Source organism: Podarcis muralis, chromosome 7 (genome assembly GCF_964188315.1).
Source record: "Podarcis muralis chromosome 7, rPodMur119.hap1.1, whole genome shotgun sequence".
Taxonomy (NCBI): Eukaryota; Metazoa; Chordata; class Lepidosauria; order Squamata; family Lacertidae; genus Podarcis; species Podarcis muralis.
The window spans coordinates 65,400,675-65,423,940 of record NC_135661.1 but is presented as its reverse complement, the minus strand read 5'-3'; the positions used below and the strand labels follow the sequence as shown (position 1 = coordinate 65,423,940).

At 43.9% G+C, this 23,266-nt stretch overlaps 1 protein-coding gene and 1 long non-coding RNA gene across 2 annotated transcripts in view; one reads left to right on the top strand and one right to left on the bottom strand.

Annotated features, from left to right (window-relative positions):
- The first annotated feature begins 206 nt into the window (after positions 1–206).
- On the top strand, positions 207–4,747 carry LOC144328449 (uncharacterized). Its single transcript, XR_013393715.1, has 2 exons — positions 207–447; positions 2,874–4,747. It is a non-coding gene; the product is annotated as an uncharacterized LOC144328449 (long non-coding RNA).
- A 263-nt stretch (positions 4,748–5,010) lies between these two features.
- The window catches only part of CNKSR1 (connector enhancer of kinase suppressor of Ras 1), a 35,375-nt gene continuing 17,119 nt past the window's right edge, over positions 5,011–23,266 (bottom strand). The window contains exons 9-21 of the mRNA XM_077931988.1: positions 21,607–21,741; positions 19,817–19,902; positions 17,908–18,029; positions 15,569–15,759; positions 14,881–14,911; positions 13,569–13,741; positions 12,289–12,362; positions 10,688–10,759; positions 10,063–10,136; positions 8,941–9,005; positions 8,053–8,191; positions 7,690–7,871; positions 5,011–7,061 (exon numbers count right to left, since the gene is read on the bottom strand). Of these exons, the coding sequence (XP_077788114.1) occupies positions 6,837–7,061; positions 7,690–7,871; positions 8,053–8,191; positions 8,941–9,005; positions 10,063–10,136; positions 10,688–10,759; positions 12,289–12,362; positions 13,569–13,741; positions 14,881–14,911; positions 15,569–15,759; positions 17,908–18,029; positions 19,817–19,902; positions 21,607–21,741 (1,569 nt within the window). The 3' untranslated portion in view covers positions 5,011–6,836. The remainder of the gene's footprint in view (positions 7,062–7,689; positions 7,872–8,052; positions 8,192–8,940; positions 9,006–10,062; positions 10,137–10,687; positions 10,760–12,288; positions 12,363–13,568; positions 13,742–14,880; positions 14,912–15,568; positions 15,760–17,907; positions 18,030–19,816; positions 19,903–21,606; positions 21,742–23,266) is intronic.

The window sequence follows — 23,266 nt, the reverse complement described above, 5'->3', positions numbered from 1 at the left end:
CCGTTGAAGGCTCGCGCCCTCGGCCGCGGGGCGGCGCCGCGCCTCTTTTCTCTGCCAGTTGGCAAGGGAGGAGTTTCCCTTCCCATTGGTTCACAGCCTCCGAATGCAATTGGCCGGCGAGCACCCAATGAATGTTCTTTTCGGACTGAAGTCCCCTCTCCTCGAATATTCAATTTCTCGTAAGAAAAAAATTGTCCCTTCTCGAGAACCGTAGTGACGGCAGAGGTAGTGGAGGAGAGGGCGGAAATACCTGAAGCCTCATTCCATCAAAACGCGGTTGTAGAACCTTTCCACCGTCAGTTGTACTGTACAACCAGCAACTTTTAATTCATCCCTAAATTTGTCCATTACAGCTATTCACGGCAGGTCTCTGTAACCTGACAGCAGAAGTCTAACCATGTCTATTCAGAAGTAAGCCCTACTGAATTCAATAGAACTTACTCCCAGGTAAATAGGAGCCACCATTAATAATAAAATAGTGTTCATCTATAGTTGCCATATATATGTGCCATTAATAAATTAAAGCACTGCGTTTTTGAGAAGTACCTCCACTTTTCAATTTCTCTTGAAGAGCAAAGGCCATAACAAAAAAACACTCAAATCTAGTTGAACAATAGTTTTAGTTTGTGAAATTTTCGTTTGTCCTAATAAAAGTATTGTCCGACTGTGGATTTTGGATTTCTCTTAAATGTTTGATTTACTGCGTAAATCTCCTTTGCACATTTATTTGAGAATGTCTGTTTCAAAAACCAAGATAATTGCATATAGATAATTACTTGCATATATATAAACCTTGATTTACATATGTTTTGGTTAGGGTTGGACTAGATGACCCTTGGGTCTCTTCCAACTCTACAATGCTATGATTCTTTATAATGCTTTCTGTGTGTTCCTGCCGTACTTTTGAAAAGAAAAGAAATCCTATTATTTGTGTTGCTAATAACATTAATGTCATCCAGTTCATGGATTTTATCTGCTTTAATTCTAGGGGACAGGTTAGGTCAGAGACAGCCCAAGCAGCATAGCCAGTGGTCAGGACTGGGAGAGTTGCAGTCCAGCCCCATGTGAAGGATACCACATTGGCTAAATCCTAGCTGAGGTTATAATTTTTTTAAAAAAGGTTTTTTTATTAAAGTTTGAAAAGAAAAACAAAAAAGAAGCAATATACAAATGTTAACACCAAACACCAAGCATTTTAGTTTTTAACATAAAAACTAAAGAAGGGAAAAAATGAGAAAGAAAAGACTTGTGGGTCTCTGACTATCAGCTTTATAGACTTATGCAAAATCCTTGTTCCGTAAACGCATTCCAACTCTTCTCCTTTCCATAAGCTAACCTTTTTTCAGTCTTCAAACTAAAGCTCATTTTCCTTATTGTGCAAAAAGACCACAAGGGGTTTCTAATTATTAATCAACAATGATTTTTATCCAATTAAACACATCAACTTGGCCATCTCAGCCAAAGCCATTAATTCCAGTAACCATTCTTCCATAGTCGGTAGTGGTGCCCGCCCTGTGGAATGCCCTCCCATCAGATATCAAAGAGATAAACAACTACCTGACATTTAGAAGACATCTGAAGGCAGCCCTGTTTCGGGAAGTTTTTAATGTGTGACATTTTAATGTATTTTTAATTTTTGTTGGAAGCTGCCCAGAATGGCTGGGGAAATAATAATAATAAAATCATCATCATCATCTTCCATCTTCCATCTTTATGCATATAAAAATCTCGCCACAGTGAGCATATATTGAAATAATTTTCCATATTCTTTTTCTGGTTATATATCATCCATTAGTCCCAACAGGAAGAGTTCTTGTTTCAGCTGAATATTAACTTTCAAAATCCTCTTTATCAATTTGTGTATTTGTATCAAGTATTTTTTAGCTTTTTGAACATAAACCAAGCATGATAAAGTGTCCCTTCGTGTTCTTGAGATTTTCAACAAATATTTGGAACATTTTTATACATTCTAAATAATTTCTCAGGAGTTAAATACCAATGGTACATAATTTTGTAAAAATTATATTTTAAAACATAGCACAGTATGTATTTTAACCCTTTTGCCTATATGTATATATTCCCACTGTTCCATCTGTATAACCAACACTTTTTGCTCATTTAATCCTGCATTATTTAACTAGTTCTTCTTACATTTCAAATTTCAACAAACGTTTAAACATTTTTTATATAACATGTTCATCATCCTTACACAATTGCTTCTCAGAATCCATCTTGCTTTGCTCCATACCTCAAGTGTTTCCCCCCAACTTAAGTCTCTCTGCTGATTGTAAATGAGAAAAAACACTGAAAATCTTAATCTTCCACTGTTAATTGTTCCCTTGTTTTAATTTTACAATCTCCTTGATTCCACTGTGGGTTAGGTTATAAATGTAAGCATAATCATTCAAGATTAATTGTTGTGCATGCTGCTGGTGTGTTGCTTATTAATGATTAAAGGCCTTCATTATGACTGGCCATGAATAGGGTCCAGAAATAGAAGGATCATTAATATGTAACTCAATGGAGTTGATTTGTTTCATTTGTGCTATGACGCTTGCCCTCTAGGAAGTGAGCTCCTTTCCCAGTTGTTTGTAATTGCGCTTTGAAAGAGATGAAGCTGATGTGGCTACTAAAATTATCTAAGCAACAGTTTGGATTCTGATGCTAGACCAAAATTAGGGAGAAAAGCAAGTCTGGTTTAAGCTCTCATATAGGAAGGACGGACATTTTAAGTGGATTATGGCAACCGGCACCATGGTGCTAGGACTGGTGGTTGCACCCATGGGATGGGTTCTGATGCTGGCAGCTACAGTAACCCCAGAATGGCGGGAGTTCCCCAAAAGACCTGGTTTCCCTCAAGATGTCTCCTTCAGTGACGGCCTTTGGGAGAGCTGTATGGAGATGACCAGCATACAAGACAAGGTATGCCAACCGGTTCCAGAGGAGATAGCGATCTCCTGGCCTGTTCAGATGGTGAGGGCCCTGACTATCATCTCTCTGCTTGGTGGCTTCCTGAGTTATCTTCTTACCCATGTGGGGACACGCTGGTGGTCTGAACATCCAAACTACTGCCTTACAGGAGGCTCTGGGCTCCTGCTCCTGCTCTCTGGAGTCCTATACCTCTATGCAACATCCTATATGGCATACAGAGTCCTATCTAACATTGCAGACAGAGAGATCCCAGATATGGACAAATTCCATCTTGGAACATGTGTCTATCTAGGTTGGAGTGGAGGAGCAGCCAAGACCTTTGCTGGGATGTGCCTGGCTACAAGTTTCCAAAGGAAGCATGACAGCAGCTTAAGGAACCTACCTATGCCCTACTACGTGGATTATTAAGGAACTGAATTCGGTCATTCAGGATAATTGGTGGAACAAAACGGGTTGGTGGGTCTTTTAATCCAACCTTTGTATGTGGTAGCATGCACTCTTTAAAAATATTTGTAGGATGTGGCTCAGTGATGACTTGCAAATTGAAGATACAAAAGCTTATCAGGAAATGCGTGTTGTGTTTCATGACAGGAAGACTGGGAGATGAACCTGTCAAGGCTGAAGTGGGCAGGTCAACAGGTAGGGTGTAATGGATATAAGAATATAATGTATCTGCACATTTCAACCATAATTGGGGGGGGGGGTTATACTGAGATAGGGCTGGAACATGAGGGTTAAGACAGCAATCCCATTTACCAGGGAGTAAATTCAATTGAATTCAAGTCTAATCTAGACTAGACATTAGATTATATTGAAATGTTGATGCTGCAAGGATTCGTTGATGAACAGTACTCTTCATATCCCTGTCCTGGATGGGGTAGCATTTTCCTGGAAGGAACAGGTCTGCCACTCATGGGTGCTGCTAGATCCAGCACTGTCACTGAAAGCTCATGACTAGGAGTGCCTCTTTCCAGCTCAGCTGGTTTGCTAGCTATGGTCCCTCTCAAAGAGAAATGTCTTGTCCACCATACTCCATGCACTGGTGAACTTCAGGTTGGACTACTAAAATGTGTTTTACATGGGGCAGCAATTGAAGACAATTTAGAAACCTATCCAACATGCAAAAAGCACTCCCCAAAATAGTACTGCCATTAGAACTCGCATAATCCGTTTTAAAAAAGCTGCAGTGGTTGCCAGTTTGTTTCCTGGCTCTGTTCAAGGTGCTGACTTTAGTGTTTTAAAGCCCTAAATGATTTAGGCCCCAAATATCTGAAAAACTACATACCTACGGACCCCTCCCCATGGAAGTGAGTCTGGCATGTTCATTCTACAGCTTTCCTTGCATGCTGAAGATTCATACCTCTTTATCCTGGCCTTTAAATGAGACTCCTCTTTTATTGGATCTATACTGCTCTGCTTTGTTCATTAAAACAATACTGTGTTTCACTTATTTTTATATAATTGCAATGCTTTTATTTCTTTTGATAGTTATTTTATAATATATTAGTTTAACAGGCTTCCCAGGAATGGGTAGGAATGAGCCTGCAATTCCAAGGATTCTTTGGGGGAAATCAAGTTCTTTAAATGTGCATTGAATGTTCTTTAAAGATGTATGGATCTCCCCTTTATCTTGCATGTATCTTGATCAAATCTTTTACCCTTTTAAAATTTGGCTTTTTGATTTCCCTGAGAATTTAGATTTATGGAGCATTCCTATTTTGACAAAGTCTTACTGCTAAGAGGAAGCATTAATAGACTGTGGGATTCTTTTTGAGATTCTGTGTTTATTTTGGAAATAAAGTGGTTTTAAGCTTTACTATGGCCAGTAATTTAACACTGCCACTCCCTCTCTTCCTGCCTCCACCCATCAATGAATAACTAGGAAGGAATGTTTGTGATAGAATCCTGCACTGCAATGCCAAGAGTTCCGTCTTCAGGATACTTGTTTTTCCAGCGCTGTATTGGTGCCCCAGTTTAGATAATAGTGAAGGTATGCAGAGCTTTGGAGCAAACAAAACCCAACAAAACCCATCCAATTCTTGGAAAGAATTGCAGGAAATGAGAAGTCGGAAACAAATATTTATCATTCAGCACTTTCAGGGTTTTGTTTTTTAAAAAGTATTTTGCAAGTTGTTTGATCTTGCAACAAATCCCTATGAAGTATTTTATTATTTTTGAAGCTGAATTTACTTTTTTGTTTAAAAGAATGCAGTGACTTACAAAAAGATCAACAAAGGACTTTAAACAACCAACACAAAAAGGGCATATTAAATTATACAAGCTCTGGTTAAACCGTGGCAAAAAATATACATAATTCCAGCAGCAACATAAATAATTAGGAGGAAACCCCTTGAACAGATAGGTAACCACTGTTCCTGGTCTTGTCTATGGTAAACCAGCTTTCCCAAAGTTTTAAAAGGGGCAGGTGGGGTTGGAACCCAGATACCCTGGAACAGCACTGGGGAACGATGATTCTGTGAATCTCCAGCCCAATGAGCAAGTCATATGTGACCAAGTATAGGGCCAGGGGCGTAGCTAGCTGCTTTGGCACCCGGAGCGGCTGGGGCGGGGCGAGCCACCCACGTAGGTGCTGTGGCGATCCGCATATGGGGGCACCGCACTGGCGGATGCAAGCCCCATGCTGCCATTTTGGGCAGCGTGGGGCCCCAAGCCATCGCGTCACTCCCAGGAGAGACACATGGATTGGGCGCGCTGCAGGCCAGGCCCTGTGGTAAGTGCCGCCCCCGTGGTGTGCCATTTTGTCACCCCCTCAAGGATGACACCCGGGGCGTACCGCACCCCCGCACCTCCCTTTCTACACCCCTGCATAGGGCAGCTAAAACTGTGGCTATAAAGGAAAAAGCAGGGGCCTTAAAATGTGCTCCTGATTGGATAGTGGGGTTTGCTGTCAGCACCAATCAGCCGATTTCCCACAATGGCTACAGTGACTGTGCAACAGGGACATTGCGGGGTATTAAAAGGGCATGTCCTGCCAGACACTATCTATGCATCATTACAGACTCTTAAAATGTGACACCCACTTCTGCCAAATAAGCCTACATGGGCCCACTGAAAATGGAAGTCTATTTGGATGGCTATAATTAACACAAATATGCTGGAAGCTGATATAAATACAAGATAAAAAGGGTGTCTTTGAATTGCAGGAGATGATACTTCTCCAAAAGCGTTCTTTTTAAAAAGGATAAGCATTATCCTAAAAAAAATACTTGATTTATTATAGCTCAACGTACACTTCATTGTTTTGGGACTGGACAATTTGAAAGCCATCATTTTGAAGATATATGCAAAGTAACATGTTTGAAAGGCTTGAATCTATATATTGTCAGAGCATTTTTTGCAGTTTAATAGTATACATAGCCAATATTATTTATTCTCGCATATGCTTATCCCACTTCTTAACCCAAGCTGGTTCCTGATGCAAACCACCGGTCATTTAAAACTGAAAACCACACATTGCTAGGATGCCTTTTTAGTTATTAAAATTACACATAAGAGTTTCAACTTGAAACGTGTCAGTGAAATTGCTGCTTTCTGAATAACTTTCTCAAGGGAAACAAAGCTACGGAAAGCAACTTTAAAATATTGCTTTTTCAGCTTTTTTCAAGATGTTGGTCCACAGATAGCAGTTACGTGTCCTGCTCCCTTGGTCAGGCTTCTCTTTTGCACTGTCAGAATCATGTGTCTTCTTTTTGAAAAATAAACCCAGATGAAATCAAAATGCCCGCCATGACAACAAACAAGCTTCCCAATCTCTCATTCAGCAAGAAGTTCTTCTTTGTCATTCATATTCTTTCTCTCTAGGATGAGAGGACCATCTGAGTTTGTTTATGGGAACAGGGAGGATGGTAATATCCACAGAGCACATATCCTGCTGACAAAATAGTTTATGGAGCAGCAGCAGCAGCAGCAGCAGCAACAGTGTCCTCTGGGTTGAAGTCTGACACACAGTCTGTTCTTGCGCCATCCTCTTGGCTCACCCTCTTGGCCCACCAGGCCTGGATTTCCTGGTACAACTCCTGATGTTGTTCTTTCCATGCTCTGAATTTCTCAGAGGTCAGTTCAGAGTCATCCAGAAGAATATCGAGTAGCTGAAGTTCAGCTGTTTTTGCCTGAGGGAGGAAGGAAGGTCCCATCTTTAATGCTGATGCACTTAAAAATTAAGTCTTTGAAGCCCAGAATTGCAAGGATTTTAAAGCTTAGGAAACTGCCAGCCTGTTGCATTTCCATGCTGGTTGTGGTATATATCTCAGGTGTGGGGAACCTTTGGCCCTCTATATCTTACTGAACTATAACTCCCATCAGCCCCAGCAAGCATGACCAATGGCCAGGGGTGATGGGAGTTGTAGTTCTGCAACATCTTGAGAGCTATAGGTTCCCCACACCTGACTTCTAGTCCACCCCTCACTTTCCATGCTACACCTCCTCTCCCCAGGTCATCTCCCTCTCTGACCTTGCTCGGCACATTCCTTGAGCGTTTCTGCCTATGCCGAACATGTTCTTGAATTCTGATCATGCTTCCTGCCTGTCTGGAGGGATGAAGGATCAATAGTGTGTGCAACTGTTGATAGAAACTAGCTGACTGTACAAAGGTAAAATTCACATTTATCGCTCTGGCCACTTCTGCCTCTGGCCTTGACCACCACTAGCATGTGATCCTTGGAAAGTTGCCCAGAAGGGAATGCAGCCCTCAGGCAGAAAGATGTTCCCCTCCCCAGTGTAAAGTGATGCTCCACCTACCTTGAGTGTGCTTTGGAGGGTCCGAACAAGATGAACCTTCTCGTTGATCTCCGGGTTCTTGTTGCGCTTGACAAAGGACTTCCGGTAATATTCGCGGGTGAACACCTGCTGTTTCCCAATGAGAGACACTCCGCCTTGCTTCAGACACTTGATCAAAGACTCCAGTTCCTCTCCTGAAGGATCTTCACGAGGCAGAAGGTTGAAAACCATAAGCAAAAGCGTTCTAGAACTCTGCTGCCCTAGAGGGCAGGGCTAGTACAAGAGGAACAGCCTTTCACAGAGATGAATAATGAACTGTGTTGCTCAGGCTGCATTTTCTTCTTCTTACATAAACTTGGAAGGGGGAGGCAACGTGAAACTCACCTGTGGGAGAGGGTGATGCTGGGCTGTGGTCTGCATTTTGTCTTGGGAGGGGACTGCCCAGAGGACTCCTGCTTGGGGATTCGTTATTCCCTGCGGCTCCTGTTAGCAGCTGATCTTTTTCCAGTTCCCTCCGCTTTGGCTGAAAGAAAGCAAGATTTTATTATAGCATGCAAGAAATGGAGTCTGGAAGAGCTAAATTCATCATCACTAGGCTTGTCTACCCTTCTTGCTTGTCCCATGTCTAGAAAGCACGAGTCTGAGCGGTTTTCCGCTTGAACTACACTTTCTACTCACAGGTCTAGCACTTACTCTTTAGTGCTAAATCAGAGCCACCATCAATCCAGAGAAAACCCAAATTGCTGTTTGCTCCAACTGAGTGCTAAAGAGCAGTTTTCCCCAAGGGGAAAGCAGTGGGTCAAGAAGAAAGGTGGATAAGCCCATTTTGGCATTCTTATGCCACGCTTCAGCCCCAAAGGCTCCCCTGAGCTGCTTGCAAATATCAGCGAGAAGACAGCCCCTTCCTTAAGGCTCACAATTTAAGAGACATGAAACTGGAGGAAAAAAGGATGGGGAGGGAAGATGGGGAAATCAACATCAGCACAAATTTTTACTTGAAGACATCTTGTATTGAACAAGAGGAATGAAAAAATGTGGAAAATCCCCAATTGCATTTGATGTGAAAAGGGGATTTTCCACAGCAACATTTCAGTGGCACCATCAATGTAGCATTATCACAACTTTTGGGCAGGCACTGAGTGTGGGAGTCCATTCCCACTTACCTCCATAGCTCAGGTAAATGGGGACAGGCTTGGAATTTCAAACAGGGGACCTATTTTGGGTCATACATCTTTACTATGGGGTGCAGGGATCCATCAATAAGACACTTACCAGATCAAAACTATGCCTAGGAGAGTCATCTTCAGGGTCCTCTGCTTCTGTTTCACTGTAGCAATCTGTTCAAAGGGGAATTTTTTCAAAGAAAATTCTCAATGTCCAATCACATTCCATTACATGAAATTCACCATGAAATTCAGTCCCAGCAAGAGACATATTTTCTCTACCTTTCTGTAGGGGGCAATTAAAAAGAATGTGGTACTGTTCTTTCTCACTGTCAGAATACATAAATTTGTGTCTCCGAAAATCCCAAGACAGAAATGGAGGAAGCTGTTTTATTCAGAGTACCAGTTTGCACATAACACAAAGCCAAACTATGGCTTCGTGTGAACGCATGAGTTCCTGCTGCACTCCTCAACTCAGTCTTGCTGCTGCTGCGCTCCTATGAATTGTGCCATGGTTTAGCTTAGTGTGGCGTCCCAAACCAATCTTGTGGGTTGCCTCCTCCAGGAAAACCATGAACTGCAAACCCAAGAACAAACCTTGGTTGCAGCTTGTGGTTTGCCTGGAACAAGTCAAACCATATGCCTGCTGAACTATGGCTTAAGCTCACAGGAGCAGGATCTGAGGAGGAGCAAAGTGGCCGTGATCTCTCTGAGACCCATGGTTTGGCTTAGCATGACACAGAAATGAACCAAGTGCTGGACCTTTGGTGAAGTAGCTCAGCGCTGCCTACAACACTGACTCTTGTCTGCCAAAACCAAATGGAACATCTCTGGACCTGGATTTAGGAATCAAGATGGATTTAGGAATCACAGGCAATACAGTCCCTTCTGTTTACAGAGACAGAATATGCTGAAGAGGTTTTGTTTATGAAGCGGAAGCCCTTTTGCAGATAACCTTTCTATCAGAAGTGGATAGCAACTGTGGAAAGGGCACTCTCCTGCCTCTGGAATTCTCACATCCCGGGATGCTTGCCAGGCACCTAATTTAATGCATTTTAGGCACTCTTAGTAGAATAATAGAATCATGGGAGGTACCCCAAGGGTCATCTAGTCCAACCCCCTGAAATGCAGGAATAGATCTGATACTGCTGTTTCAAGGATATATTTTAGTGATTTTTGTAAATTACAAAGTTGAGACATAAACATTTTGAAACAAGTATTGAGAGCCCACCTTCTTGACTATGTGGAACAGATTTATGGACTGGAGTGTATTTCATCATAGAAGTTATCAAACGGCTGACCCACCTGGGAAGAGAAACAGTCTGTTTTGAGATTTACCCAGATGCTCAAGACAATTTCCCTCACTGCGGTATATGAAAAAGCAAAAAAAATTCCTTCCAGTAGCACCTTAAAGACCAACTAAGTTAGTTCTTGGTATGAGCTTTCGTGTGCATGCACACTTCTTCAGATACACACGGTATATGAAATCACTAAAAACAAATATCTACTTTTTATTCGCAGTATTAACGCTGCTTTGCCTCTCAACTCCCCTTGATGACTTCATTCCCCAAAGTGTATTTGGGTATTTGCTGGAGAGCCACAGACTCAGGAATTTGTCAGCTTGAAGCAGCCGATAACAGATACTCCCTAGATTTCTTCACAGTTTTTGTTTTTCTGTACAAACCCTGGCTGGAATTTGACTAGGATCATCTTTCTCGGTTTAGGGGAAATCAGGCAACATCTGTCAAGGATTGCAACACTACTTGAGACAACTTTGCATGGGATGCATCAGTCCCCAAAGTTGCTTCTAGGGTGGAACCTGAGATTGCTCAGGCCACTCCCATGTGGCTACTTACATGCTCAGGTCAGCCAGGGTCTCTGCTGCAAAGATAAAGGGCTTGTATTTTTCATGGGTAAGCTGGAAGACACTGCAGAAAAAGAGAAAAGGTGGCTGTGGTGGAATTCCCCATGATTCTTTGCAAGGTACACCCATACCCAACTACAAGTCTGCATGGTTACAGTTGTGTGTCAAGGCTTGAAAATGTTTGCAGTGGGCAACTTCACTCTCCCAACCTCTTTGGCTCAGGATATGCTGAGATAGATCATTCTATTCTAGGCATATGAACGAGTGATAGAATTATGGTCCAAGAACTTGAATAAAATGACTGATGAACTGAACAATATGACGGACTAGTGGGACCTGCAACTGAGCGCTGCAGCATGGAATGCTCACATTCAGGGTGCCCTTCAGCCAAGCTCTCTTCCAGGGTATTCCTTTCCCTCTTCCTTCTCCCATGATGACCGTCACATGCATCAGTCAGTCATGCCCACTGAGCATGCTCGGTCCTCACTAAGCTGCTTTGCATATTCCTCCCCTTTATCCTGGCTCTATTCTCCTTAGACCTGGAACTGGACTCTACACTATGTCCATTTTGAAAGCTTTATTGTGCAAATCAATACAGCATCCCAACACAGCTCTACAGACTACAAACAGATGAAGTGCAGAGGAGGAGAACAAGCCCTGGCTAGGGGTAGGTAAGACATTGATCCAACACTTGACATGCGCCTGGCATCCTCCTTTTGAAGGGTGGGTTAGGCCCTTCAATTCATGCAGTTTGCACCTAGAGCCTCGGGATTGGGCAAACCAATGTTATTCCTCCATGTAGGCTGGATTTGTGAGGTTTGTTTGCTCCAGTGCTGACACTGTCACATCCTTGGGAGTCAGGAGTGGAGTTGGAGCCAGATTGATGTCAGACTTTTCCCCAAACACCACCCTGGGAGGGGAAGCCTCCCTGCTGACAGGTGGAGGTGCTGGAAGTGGCTCCACATTGGACGATGTCAGGCTTGGGGAACTCTGTTATGGGAGCTGAACTCTCCTCTGACAGCCCTCTTTGGGATCCAAACCTCCTCCTCCCCCCGACCAGATCAGACACCTGAGGTCCCTGTTTCACATTCCACAATATACCACTGATGTTTTATTATTAAATTGCTCAAGGATGTTTTACAGGAAGCAATAAGTAGGTGAAGTAGGCAAAAACAGTAAGCATCTTACACTGTTGCTAGTTGAAACCCCACGCTGGGGTGCTTCTCAGAGGGTGGTTGGTCCTAGCCATTATTTCTCCCTACTTAATGGATGCATTTCCCTTTCATTTATGAGCAGGGCTGTAGCGCAGTGATAAGAGCATCTGCCTTGCATGCAGAAGGTTCCCAGGTTCAATCCCCAGCATCTCCAAGAAGGGCTGGAAAAGATTTCCTGCCTGAAACCCCAGAGGGCTGCTGCCAGTCAGTGAATTATTGGATTTATGATGTGCACATCCCTCTAGGGAACCCAGGGTTTTGCAGACAATACTGTGTTAGATGGATCAGCAGCCTGACTCTGTAGAAGTCAGCTTCCCCTGTTTGTTCAATGTTCAAGATCTCTCAAGAGCCACCCATAAGGCTCACTGCACATACTCACTATTTCTTCTTCTGTTCCTTTTTGCTTTCCAGTCTGTACGCCGACACATTGATGAAACCCACAGCCTTCTCGTCCTGGGGTAAGAGAAGGGAGAGCATCAATTAAAACAGAGCAGCACTTCACACCTTGATTGCTCCACTTGCTGCTACTCATATATAAAGTGGCAGCCCAGGAATGCTGAACAGGTTTCTACTACAGAAAGCAAGGGAAAGCTGTAGGACCCGCAGGCTCCTAACCTTCCATGGGCAAGCTATAAAGCAAAGAAGGGGAACTTGCAGACTGCCAGATGTTGCGGGACCACAGCGCCAATCATCCATGATCATCGAGATGCAGCCAGCTCCCATGGGCATGGTCTTCAACTTGCATTGAAACTGACAAGTTGCAACCTGGATGCAACTAGCACTAGCAGAGAACGAATCATTTTGTGTTTTTTTAGAATGTAATTTTATGCTGTGAACTGCCCTGGAGATACATTGATAAGCTGGGGGGAAATGTGCTCCAGACTGCTCCGCTCAGGATTGCACACAATTTGTTTTGGTGGTTGGTGGATCAGTTGTCACTTCCTGCTACTCCCCTTTGCATGCCCCACATATCCCATAGCATAGTTGCCCATCTCTGTAGAAGATACATTGTATCTTGAATGTTGTATAGGACACTCGCTGCTCTGTAAGAAGAGAGGGAGGCAGGCAAAAACAACATTGGGGCCAGCTCCAGTCAGACTGCTCCCTCCCCCGACTAATTTTATGCTTTATAGCGTTCCTTTGCTTTAGTATTTTAACACTGTAAGCCATTTTGGGTGTCTAGGCAGAAAGGCGGTATTAGAAAGTATTACACAAATACATAAATAAATAAGAAGGAAAAATTGTATTTTTTCTTTGGAGCTCTCAGATTTGCACAAAACCAGAAAACCACAGAGGTGTGTGCTGGGAATTTACACTTGCCCAACTGTGTGCTTTTGCGCACTTCCTAGGCCGGGGGTGTGTGTGTATATGCCGCATCAGCACTTAATTGGAATAAAGGAGTCAAGAAATTAGAAGGCAGGGACAAACACAAAAGTGAACATCTACTGATAGGAACAAAAAAGACAGAAGTTGCTCCTCATATACAAGTTCAAATATGTGTGGACTATTCCATTCTAATTCAAATGGGGGGAAAGTAGATTAACAGCTTGAACGTGGACAGGTGCTCTGTTGTGGTGACGACGACAACAACAACAAACAGGGCTACCCTTTGGTGATCCATGACTCTCTGAAATACTGAGCGACCTAGGATGTACTCACGTTGGGGTTGCTGTACCAGTAGAGGGATTGACCCTTCAGCACGAACCAAAACCGCTTCCATTTCTGGGCCATGAAGCCCCCGTGGTCTTTCTTCTTAAGGAGCCAGCCATCACAGTCCACCTGCCCCAGATCCTGGCAGGAGATTCGGCGGCGACTCAGTCGGGTTGCCATTCCTCAACACAAGCGGGGGGGGGGGTGTTCATTATGACAAAAAGGAAGGACAGGATGCACAATGCAATTCACTAAAAAACATCAGGCTCATAGTATACAGTTTGCGATTTTTCCACCACAAGCAGCACTTTTTTTTTTTTTTTTACTTTTGCATTTATAGAAGGGCAAAGAGCAACCCATCCTTCTAGGGATGCAGCTTTGGTCACCATAGGTTTAAAGCACATTAATACCACTTGAACAGCCAAGGCTCCCCCCTAAAGGATCCTGGAAACTGTAGTTTAACTCCCACAGAGCTAGAGTTTCCAGCATGATTCTCTGGAGAAAGCCTCAAGCTTTAAATGTATGCAGTGTGGGTGTGAGTTTGGCCTTCATATCCCATATGACGAGGCAACAGGAATCTGCAACAAAATGTTGCAGTGTAGAATCTTCAGGGTTCCAGGTGTCACATCCCCTGCCTCAGGGACCCAGGGACGGCATGAGAAGGACTCCGATTCAGACAAACTGAAATCTGTGTGCATGACACTTTACAAAGAACAGGACTGCCAGTTTCAAGCATGATCCCATTCCTTTTCATTATTTCCTTGCTTCCCCTTCTCCTGCTGCCTCTAGAATTGTGGCTTCCTCACTATGCTAGACCAGTATTCACCAACCTGGTGCCCTCCAGATAGCAGGTCTCTATCTGCAAGGGACTTGGAGGATAACCCTGTAACCTCACAGCTACTCCAGAACATGCAGCTGTAGAATGTACCACGGGCCCTTTAAAGATTGCATTCAGCTCTCTCAAGGGGGCAGGAGCCTCTGGAAGGGAAGGCTCTGCTAGTCTTCATAATCCTTCAGATAACTCTGGGACAACATTCCCCATGCGTGGCTGTATGCAGCTCTGGCAATCAGCTGATCAACCACGAGGGCAAACATAGGTCACCTGGTATCATGCCAAGAGACTGACCACCCACCTGTCAAACTTGGCCCGCGGGGGACATAAAAGTTCCCCCCTCCCTTGTCTGGTGAATGGTGGCACACAAAAAAGAACTGTTCTCCTCCTCCTCCTAACCAGGATATATTTATGGACATGTTACACAGCTTTAGCATAGGCTGAAATGCTTGTAATATTGAAGGATGTATTGATGTTACCGGTACTCACCTTTTTGCTTTCGTCGATATTCAACACTGCCCTGAAAGGAATCAAAGGGGAGAAAAGCAATTTATCAGGATCTGCAAGAATAGCTGAGTGTTCCTGTTGCTGGTGCCAGCCACCCTACATCACAATAAAAAGTGAGTGGGGGAAATCACACTACAATTCAGTAGAAATGCAAACTCAGTTTTACAATTTGTTTAAGACTGGTTCAAAGGCGGGGGGGCAGGGGGACTCACCAAACAGCAGCATTTGTTAAGAAATCTTAAAATTGATATGGATTGTGGCTAACATGTCTATGTAGCTTTAAAAACCAGCAGTGGGAGTGCACTGGATGCAGTAAATAGAACATGCCCTTAGACTTCCGAACGATCAACCATCTATCCCACACTTTTTATGCAGTTCCCTGTCACTTTTCTAGCCGCAAAAACCTCTTTCGTTTGTAAAGTGAATTTGTTGCACCAGAGCAACAGGGTGCTTTAATCCACTTTAATTGCAGAAACCCAAATTTACAGCATGTGACTGAATCGCTCCTGCAAAACGCTGACAGTCTGGAGACAATGCTGGGATTGCTCCTGCTGAATTAGTTTACATTTTTGTTTCTATTGCATCAGCAATTCAGGGAGGCCTTTTTAGACCTGAAGCCAAAGGGTCTAAATAAAACTTAGAAATAAGCAAAACACAATGCAACTCTCACCTCTTTGGAAGAATCTGCAGATCCCAGCCCTCGGATTCCTCTGACAAACCCATTCTCAGGGGTTGTGGAGTCTTCTGATTCAAGTTCCAGGGTACTGGATCTGGCAGGGGAAGCAGCTTCAGGGGATCTGGATCCTTTAGGATCGACCCTGACAAGGCTCTCACCTTCCAGCACAGGTTCAGCAAATGTATCTGGAAGAACAAGTCAAAAACCCAAACCAAAGCTCATCAATTCATCAGTCTGGAAAAAGGTTTTACACCAGAAGGATTTATTTGTTCATTAGATATTTAAAAACCCACCTTTCTGCACACTTGTCCTCAAAAAGTCAGTTTGCAACAGTAATAAATACATCAATCCCATAACAGCATAGCAGCAAACAATATTCTGAAGTTCTAAAATATGAAAGCAACCCTGATCTATGTGGGGCTCCACTTGAGCCTGGTGTTAGTGCAGAATGCTGCAGCCTGACTACTGACTGAGAGGAGTGAGATCCTGTCTGCATGTAACATGTTAATTCAGACACTTGACTGGCAATTTGTTCCCGGGACAAGTTCAAGTTGTTACTATTAGTATATAAAGTCCTTAACAGCTTGGGACCAGCTGACCTGGAAGATCACCTTACCCTATGTATGCCCACATGAGGACTTTGACCCGTAGAACTTGTACAATTGCCAAATGATGTTCATTCTGCACTTGAAAAACACCAATCTTTCAGTGTAGTAGTTACTACCCACTGGAACTCCCTGCCCATTGACATTAAGCAGGCATTTTGTTCCTTTCAGTGCCTGCTAAAAACATTTGTTTAGGCAAGTATACCCTGACATGTAAAGGTGACATGTATTTTAATCTACAATTTTAGTTCATAATATTTTTAACCGCTGATCTTACTCATATTTTGATCTTTTTTTCTGAAAAAACATTGTCTTTAACTTCTATTTTTATTGACAATTCAATGTATATCTTATATTCTTTGTAAACTGCTTATTTGAAATTAATCACTATATAGTATAAATAAAATATACAGCCTCAGATGCTGATCTCAAAGTTTGGGCAGGTTTGTGTAGAGCTGTAAGCCAACTTCCAGAGCCTCAAATCAGCCTTCGTCAAGCTGGCACCCTTCAAGTGCTGGCTGGGGCAGATTTGAGTTAACCCCTTTAGAGTGAAGATTGCTCTAAATGGTTTGGAACCAGGTTAACACCACAGCCTTAAATTAGGCCTGGGAACAAATAGACAATTTAAACGGGAACAGAATAGGCATAATGCGCTCTAAATGCCTAGCTACAACAAGCATTCTAGCTGCCACATTCTGCACCAGTTGTCACTTCTTTGTTGTGAGTGGTGTGCACAACAGTAATCTAGCCTGGATGTAACCAAAGCATGCCTAACTGAGGCCTCTACTCTCTAGAGAAGGCCACAGGTAATGAGCCAGCCCAAGCTGATAAATACCTTTGTTAAAAATGCTCAAATGGTGAGAGGACTGCAGCCCAGTGGCAAAACAGCTGCTCTGCATGCAGAAAGTTCCTGGTTTAGTACCTAGATCAGTGTTTCCCAAGCTTGGGTCTCCAGCTGTTTTTGGACTACAACTCCCATCATCCCTAGCTAGCAAGACAGGGGTGATGGGAATTGTAGTCCAAAAACAGCTGGAGACCAGAGTATGGGAAACACTGACCTAGATTCTCCAGTAGGGCAGCAAATACCCCCTGTCCGAAGTCCCAGAGTGTCGCAGTCAGTCAGTGAGACAATGCTATGCTCTTGCTTCATGTAAGGCAGGGATGGCCAAACTTGGCCACCAGCTGTTTTGGGACTACAACTCCCATCATCCCTAGCTAACAGGACCAGTGGTCAGGGATGATGGGAATTGTAGTCCCAAAACAGCTGGAGGGCCGAGTTTGGCCATCACTGATGTAAGGCATCTTCTTACCTTCAATCATCCCTGACCACTGACTAGTCTGGCTGCGGATGATGGGAGATGGAGTCCAGCATGAGTTGCAATGCCACAGGCTCCCCATACCAGAGGCTCTTCACACCCCAGCGGAAAGGTGTGACCAGCTGGGGAAACGGCCTCTGCTCTTCCTGCACGTGTGGGACAGAGGGAGCGGCAACATTTGAACCTACATTCTCTTTTACCCTAAGCTCCCTCACAGGATTGTTGTGGGGATAACAGGGGAGTTGTGGGGAAATAATAAAAAAGGACACAGCTTTGAGCTCCTTGGAGGAAGGGTGGGTTTAAACTAAAATGTAACAAACCCACAAAATAATTAGGTAAATTTAAAAGAGTCCAAGAAGTCACAGCAACGGGCAGCTCTCCACCACCAACAAGCCAATGCCCAAATCCTTACCTGCCCCAGAAGGTTCTTCTAGAGAGCCGTCCGAATGCCATGAATTGGTTGTTTCCTGCTCCTCTTCATCAGCAGGGAGACCTAGAAGAAAATCCGGTCTCCCATCCACCTCAGCAGTCATGCTTTTAAAGGAGAAAAGAAAGAAAAGAAAACAAACAAACTTGGAGCTCTATCTGTCATAGCAGCTGTGCACTGTTTACCAGAACTTCAGATCCCAGTTGTCTGGCACTTCAGCTACAAGGAGTCCAGCAAATGCCGATTTGGCAGCAAAACATGCTGGGACCCAGACAGCTACAGAGATGGATGTTTGCCCCTGCCTTCTCCCTTGCCCGTCTTTCCTTAACACCACACCTTGAGAGATCTTGGCTCTCCATCACACATACATAGCTATTCTCCCTAACCACCAGAAATCTAGGACAGGCAGAAGGTAGATCAAGATCCATCACTAGATTCCAAGGCAATTTGCAGTAGATCAGTAACAGCAGCAACAACAAAAAGCTTTCCCTTCCAAATTAGGTTACTGAAAGGAAGAACATTTGAGGGTGGGGGAACCAGGAGTAGATTCATGGGTGAAAACTAAGATTAGTTCTAGTCCCGAAAAGAAATTCTTGAGCAGTGTGTGTGCTCTGAAGCATTACAATCCTTAATTCTCTCAAGGTTCTAGCAAAATTCAAACAAGAATGGTTATGCCCTGTGCTTTTCCCCCCTGGGGGACACACAGTGGTATGCATACCCCTAAACATTTTGTGAAACTTTGTCCTTTTGTCTTTTTACTGTATTTATTTTTCCCAATTTAAACTATAAACTGGTGATTTTCTTGAGTCAAAATGAGAGTGCCCCTAAATATTTTTTTTAGAAAAAAAGCACTGGTTATGCCTGAGATAGAACCATAGAACTGTAGAGTTGGAAGGGACCCCAAGGGTCATCTAGTCCAACCCCCTGCCATGCAGGAATCTCAACTAGAGCATCCATGACAGATGGCCATCCAGCCTCTGCTTAAAAACCTCCAAGGAAGGAGAGTCTACCACCTTCCGAAGGAGTCTGTTCCACTGTCAAACGGCTCTTCCTGATGTTTAGTCAGAATCTCCTTTCTTGTAACTTGAAGCCATTGGTTCAAGTCCTACCCTCTAGGGCAGGAGAAAACAAGCTTGCTCCATCTTCCATGCAACAGCCCTCAAGATAGCCCTCCCTGCAGCATGAGATCACAAAGGGATTTTCTCAGTACCTCTGCCCCTAGTTTCTGCTGAGCGAGAGGCCAAGAGGATGGAAAATATTTTATTCTTGGGATGTTTAAACTCGGACAGACCTTGGTTTGCGCAACAGGAAGGGGAAAGGTCACTAATTTATTCAAGAGATACTCCATCTGCGCGTTGAACCAGAGAATGCCCCCTCTCTGGGCAAGTTCCAACATGACCCTTTGCAGTTTCGTTCCCACTGAAAGTATGAGTACAGTGTGACATCATCAGAACTCACTGAGTTGCAGATTTTGTTACAGCTTCTAAATCAAGTCCACAGAACCCCAGGGGTAATCCAGTGAAGCTGAAGAAGTTGGGAGATTCAGGACAGAGAAAATGAAGGGCATCCTCACAAAATGTCTGTTTATACAGAATTTGCTCCCAAGGGGTGCAGTGATGACCCACCAACTTAGGGCACTTCTGGAGTGTCGCCATTTTTTTTGGGGGGGGGGCATTTGACCACATACTAGCAAATGCGAGATGAGCATTTAAAGCTGACTCGTACAGCAAACTTGCTGCCCACCACCCCACCCCCCGGCACAAAAAATGCCACACTTTCTGTGATAGGGAAAGCAATCCTTGATGGACCAGACCCACAGTCCACATGTCAATATCTACATAGCACAGTAGTGGGCCCGAAACCCTAAAATCCCCAGAAATGTTGGATTCCTAACCTGGAAGTCGAAGAAGCAAAACTAGTCGGAGACTCATCACTGTGCAAGCTCAGGGGTTCCACAACATCGAACAAACCTTCCAGCACCTATGGAACAAACAGACAAAAGTCACCTATCTGTTACAGTCAAGGGGACAGTCTACACTGTGCCTTCTGTATATTGTTGAGATGCTGCTTTCGCCTTTCCATTGGGTCGGAAATGACACTCCAGGGGAGTCGTAAAAAAAAAAAAAAAAAAAAAAAAGCCTGACAAGGACGAGCAAAGATTAGTCACAGTTTTATTTGGAAATGTGAGATTACTAAGAGACTCTGAAGCACTTGAATTTCCTTTTTGCTCACTTCAGAGTAAGCAACCCATAGCTGTAAAGATAAGGTCTAAGGAGACCACCCCAGCTCTGCTTCATCGAATGCTGAAGACACACCTCTTCACCTGGCCTTTGACACCTGAGGTGCAGATTTTTAGGACCCACCTTCTTTCTGTGATTTTAAGTTGTTTTCAACCATTTCTAATATTGTTACCCGCCCTGAGACCTTAAGTTGAAGGGAGGGAAATAAATAACAATAATAACGATAATGATGATAAACAGCAGTAGCTCTAGAAGCTCTCATCAGGACTTATACAGGGAGTAATCAGATAAACACCCCTTACATAGAATCATAGAGTTGGAAGGGACCCTGAGGGTCATCTAGTCCAACCTCTTGCAATGCAGGTATCTCAACTCAATCATATATGACAGGTGGCCACCCATCCTCTGCTTAAAAACTCCAGGGAAGGAGGGAGTGCATAACCTCCTCTCCAGGAGGCTCCTATGCCAAAAAATGGAGGTGGAGTCAGTCCAGGATCTGAGAAGCTGCTAGCTGATGTTCAGTGGTTTACCACATGGGGCAGCTTCACAGAGATCTCAGGAGGTCCTCAGTGTTAGGATATAGTTCCGTTCCACCTTTAGAACAGGCATGTGGAGTTGTTGTATGTCACATGTCCGTTTACTTCCAGTACAGTCTGCTGGGAACTTCCGTTGTGTATAGCTTTTGCCTATTCTGTTTGCTTGGACACGAAGGAAAGCAGACATGTTTTTCTTTTGTCCTGATGCTGAATAAATGCTTGTAAATATGCTTACATATGCCTCTGTCAGCTACTTCTGTTGCAAAGAGTTATCTCATCTCTGCTGGCTTGCGTGCTCAGTCTCTAAAGGTCTCTGAGGCTTGAGTCACAGTTTTGATGCTGTTCTGAGAACTGGAGTTCACTCGGCTGCCGACCAGTGGGCTGGAGCCAGCTGGGGGCCTGCCAATTGCCCCCGTCTCCCCGGACGCATCCCAACACTCAGGTGCTTGTTCCAGGCTGGAATATGTCCCTGAATAGGGATAATGCCTCTTGTATGCCTGGGTGCAGGATGGAGGTATATGGAGGTGCAAAAACCTCCATATACCTCCATCCTGCACCCAGGCATACAAGAGGCATTATCTCCTCTTTGGAGTCTCCTTCTTTGGAGGTCTTTAAGCAGAGGCTTGACAACCATATGTCAGGAGTGCTCTGATGGTGTTTCCTGCTTGGCAGGGGGTTGGACTCGATGGCCCTTGTGGTCTCTTCCAACTCTATGATTCTATGATTCTGTGATTCTATGAAAAACCTGACTTTCCTGTAGATTGAACGCTGCCTACTGTACAATGTAAGAGTCGTGTCCTTTGCTTCACCCATGTTTGCCTCTGGCCTCACCCACCACTTGGAAGCAGCTCCCCAGAGCAGTACCCACAGGGAAATGTGGCCTTTGGGCTGTTCTAGGCCTCGCTTACCTTCTGCTGTAGAGGAGAAGACTCAGGGGAACTGTGAGTCCCTGGGAAAACGAGTGGTATTTTCTTCAGCACCAAAGTCACCTGACTTGACGTCTCAAGAAGCTTTTTCACCAGATTCATCCGGGTCCAGCCCACCTGCATGGTTGACAGATTGTCTTGCCTTTAATGAATTTTTTTAGCTTCAAAATGCTTTTCGTTAAGTTTCACATTTTTCAACATTATTTTATTTGAAATATTTTTGTATTTATCTATCTATCAACACTATTATTTGGTGAGCCAATGTAGAAAGGCAGTTTACAAATACTGTAAATAAAAACAACAGTTGTCAAATAAATTAAGTTAAATGAGGGCTGCAAAATTCAGGGCTTAGGCACATCTTATTTTAACACCGGTGACAGAACAGCAGCAGGCTAGCTTAGTCATATGCCTCATCTGTACTAGACATTTAAAGCGGTATCATACCACTTTAAACAGTCATGACTTCCCTCAAAGAATCCTCACTAAGGGTGCTGAGTTGTTAGGAGACCTCTGCTCCCCCACAAAGCTACAATTCCCAGAGTTCCCTGGGAAGAGGGCTTGATTGTTAAACCACACACTGTTAAACTTCAGCAGCGAAACATCATGGGCCAATCCTGCTCCAACACATCAGCGCCATTCCCCACCCCGTATCCACTGCCTCAGGTGGCTGCCTCACAATGCCTAATGATAAGGCTGGCCCTATGCAAAAGCCCTAGGATAAAAACACTGACAGAACTGGCAATATTCATAAACCAGTAAAAAAACCCCAAAACATTTCAGTGTGCCAGCATACTCTGTCAGTGATCTTAAAGGAATTTCAAAGGGAGTGGGGGGCTCCAGCAGGAAATGGAAGAATTGCAATTCCTGAAGTTTGATCTATTCATTTGGGTCTCAATAGAGATCATAGTTTCCTTTCCCATTCAAGGGTTAGTTAACTCAGCATTGCCAAGTTGATTGTTTTATCACCTCTTGGGGCTGTTGTAGAGGACCACCCTGCTTATCTTGCACACATTCTAGCTCAAACCAAACTTCCACTATCTGTACTGTTTGCATTTCAGGTCCTTCTCTCCTCTGCTTACTCCACAACACTAGCCACTCTGCATCCATCCATCTGCAACTGAGGATTACACGTCATACGCCTGCTGAAGGGAACTCTAGCCCCTGAATGCTTGTGCCACGTTAAAATGTATTAGTCTTAAGATGCCAGAAGATCATTTGTTGATTTTGGCAAGCACTAGGCACTTAAGCTTTATTTTAAAAATTGTTACTGACGTATCACACAATTAATTAACTTTCTATGTACCCTTAGGCTCCCTCCCCACCACAATATTTCTGGCTACAGGCCTGAGCTGCTGCACTCACCAGTTGCTAGCTGCAAATTTACCTATAGGAGGCAACCAATTGCCATTTTTAAGGAGGTGAAGCACAGATAGCCTATCTTGTTCTCTGCAAATTTGTCTGAAACCTGGATGGCTTTGAAAGAGGATTAGACAAATTCATGGGGGGTAAAGGCATCAACAGCTACTAGCCATGATGGCTGTGCTCTGCCTCCACGACTTTCTATCACTACCAAACCCACATGAAAACAAGACAAGGCAGTCAAGCAGCAGCATCGCAGGAGGAAAATCTGAGCCTGGCATTA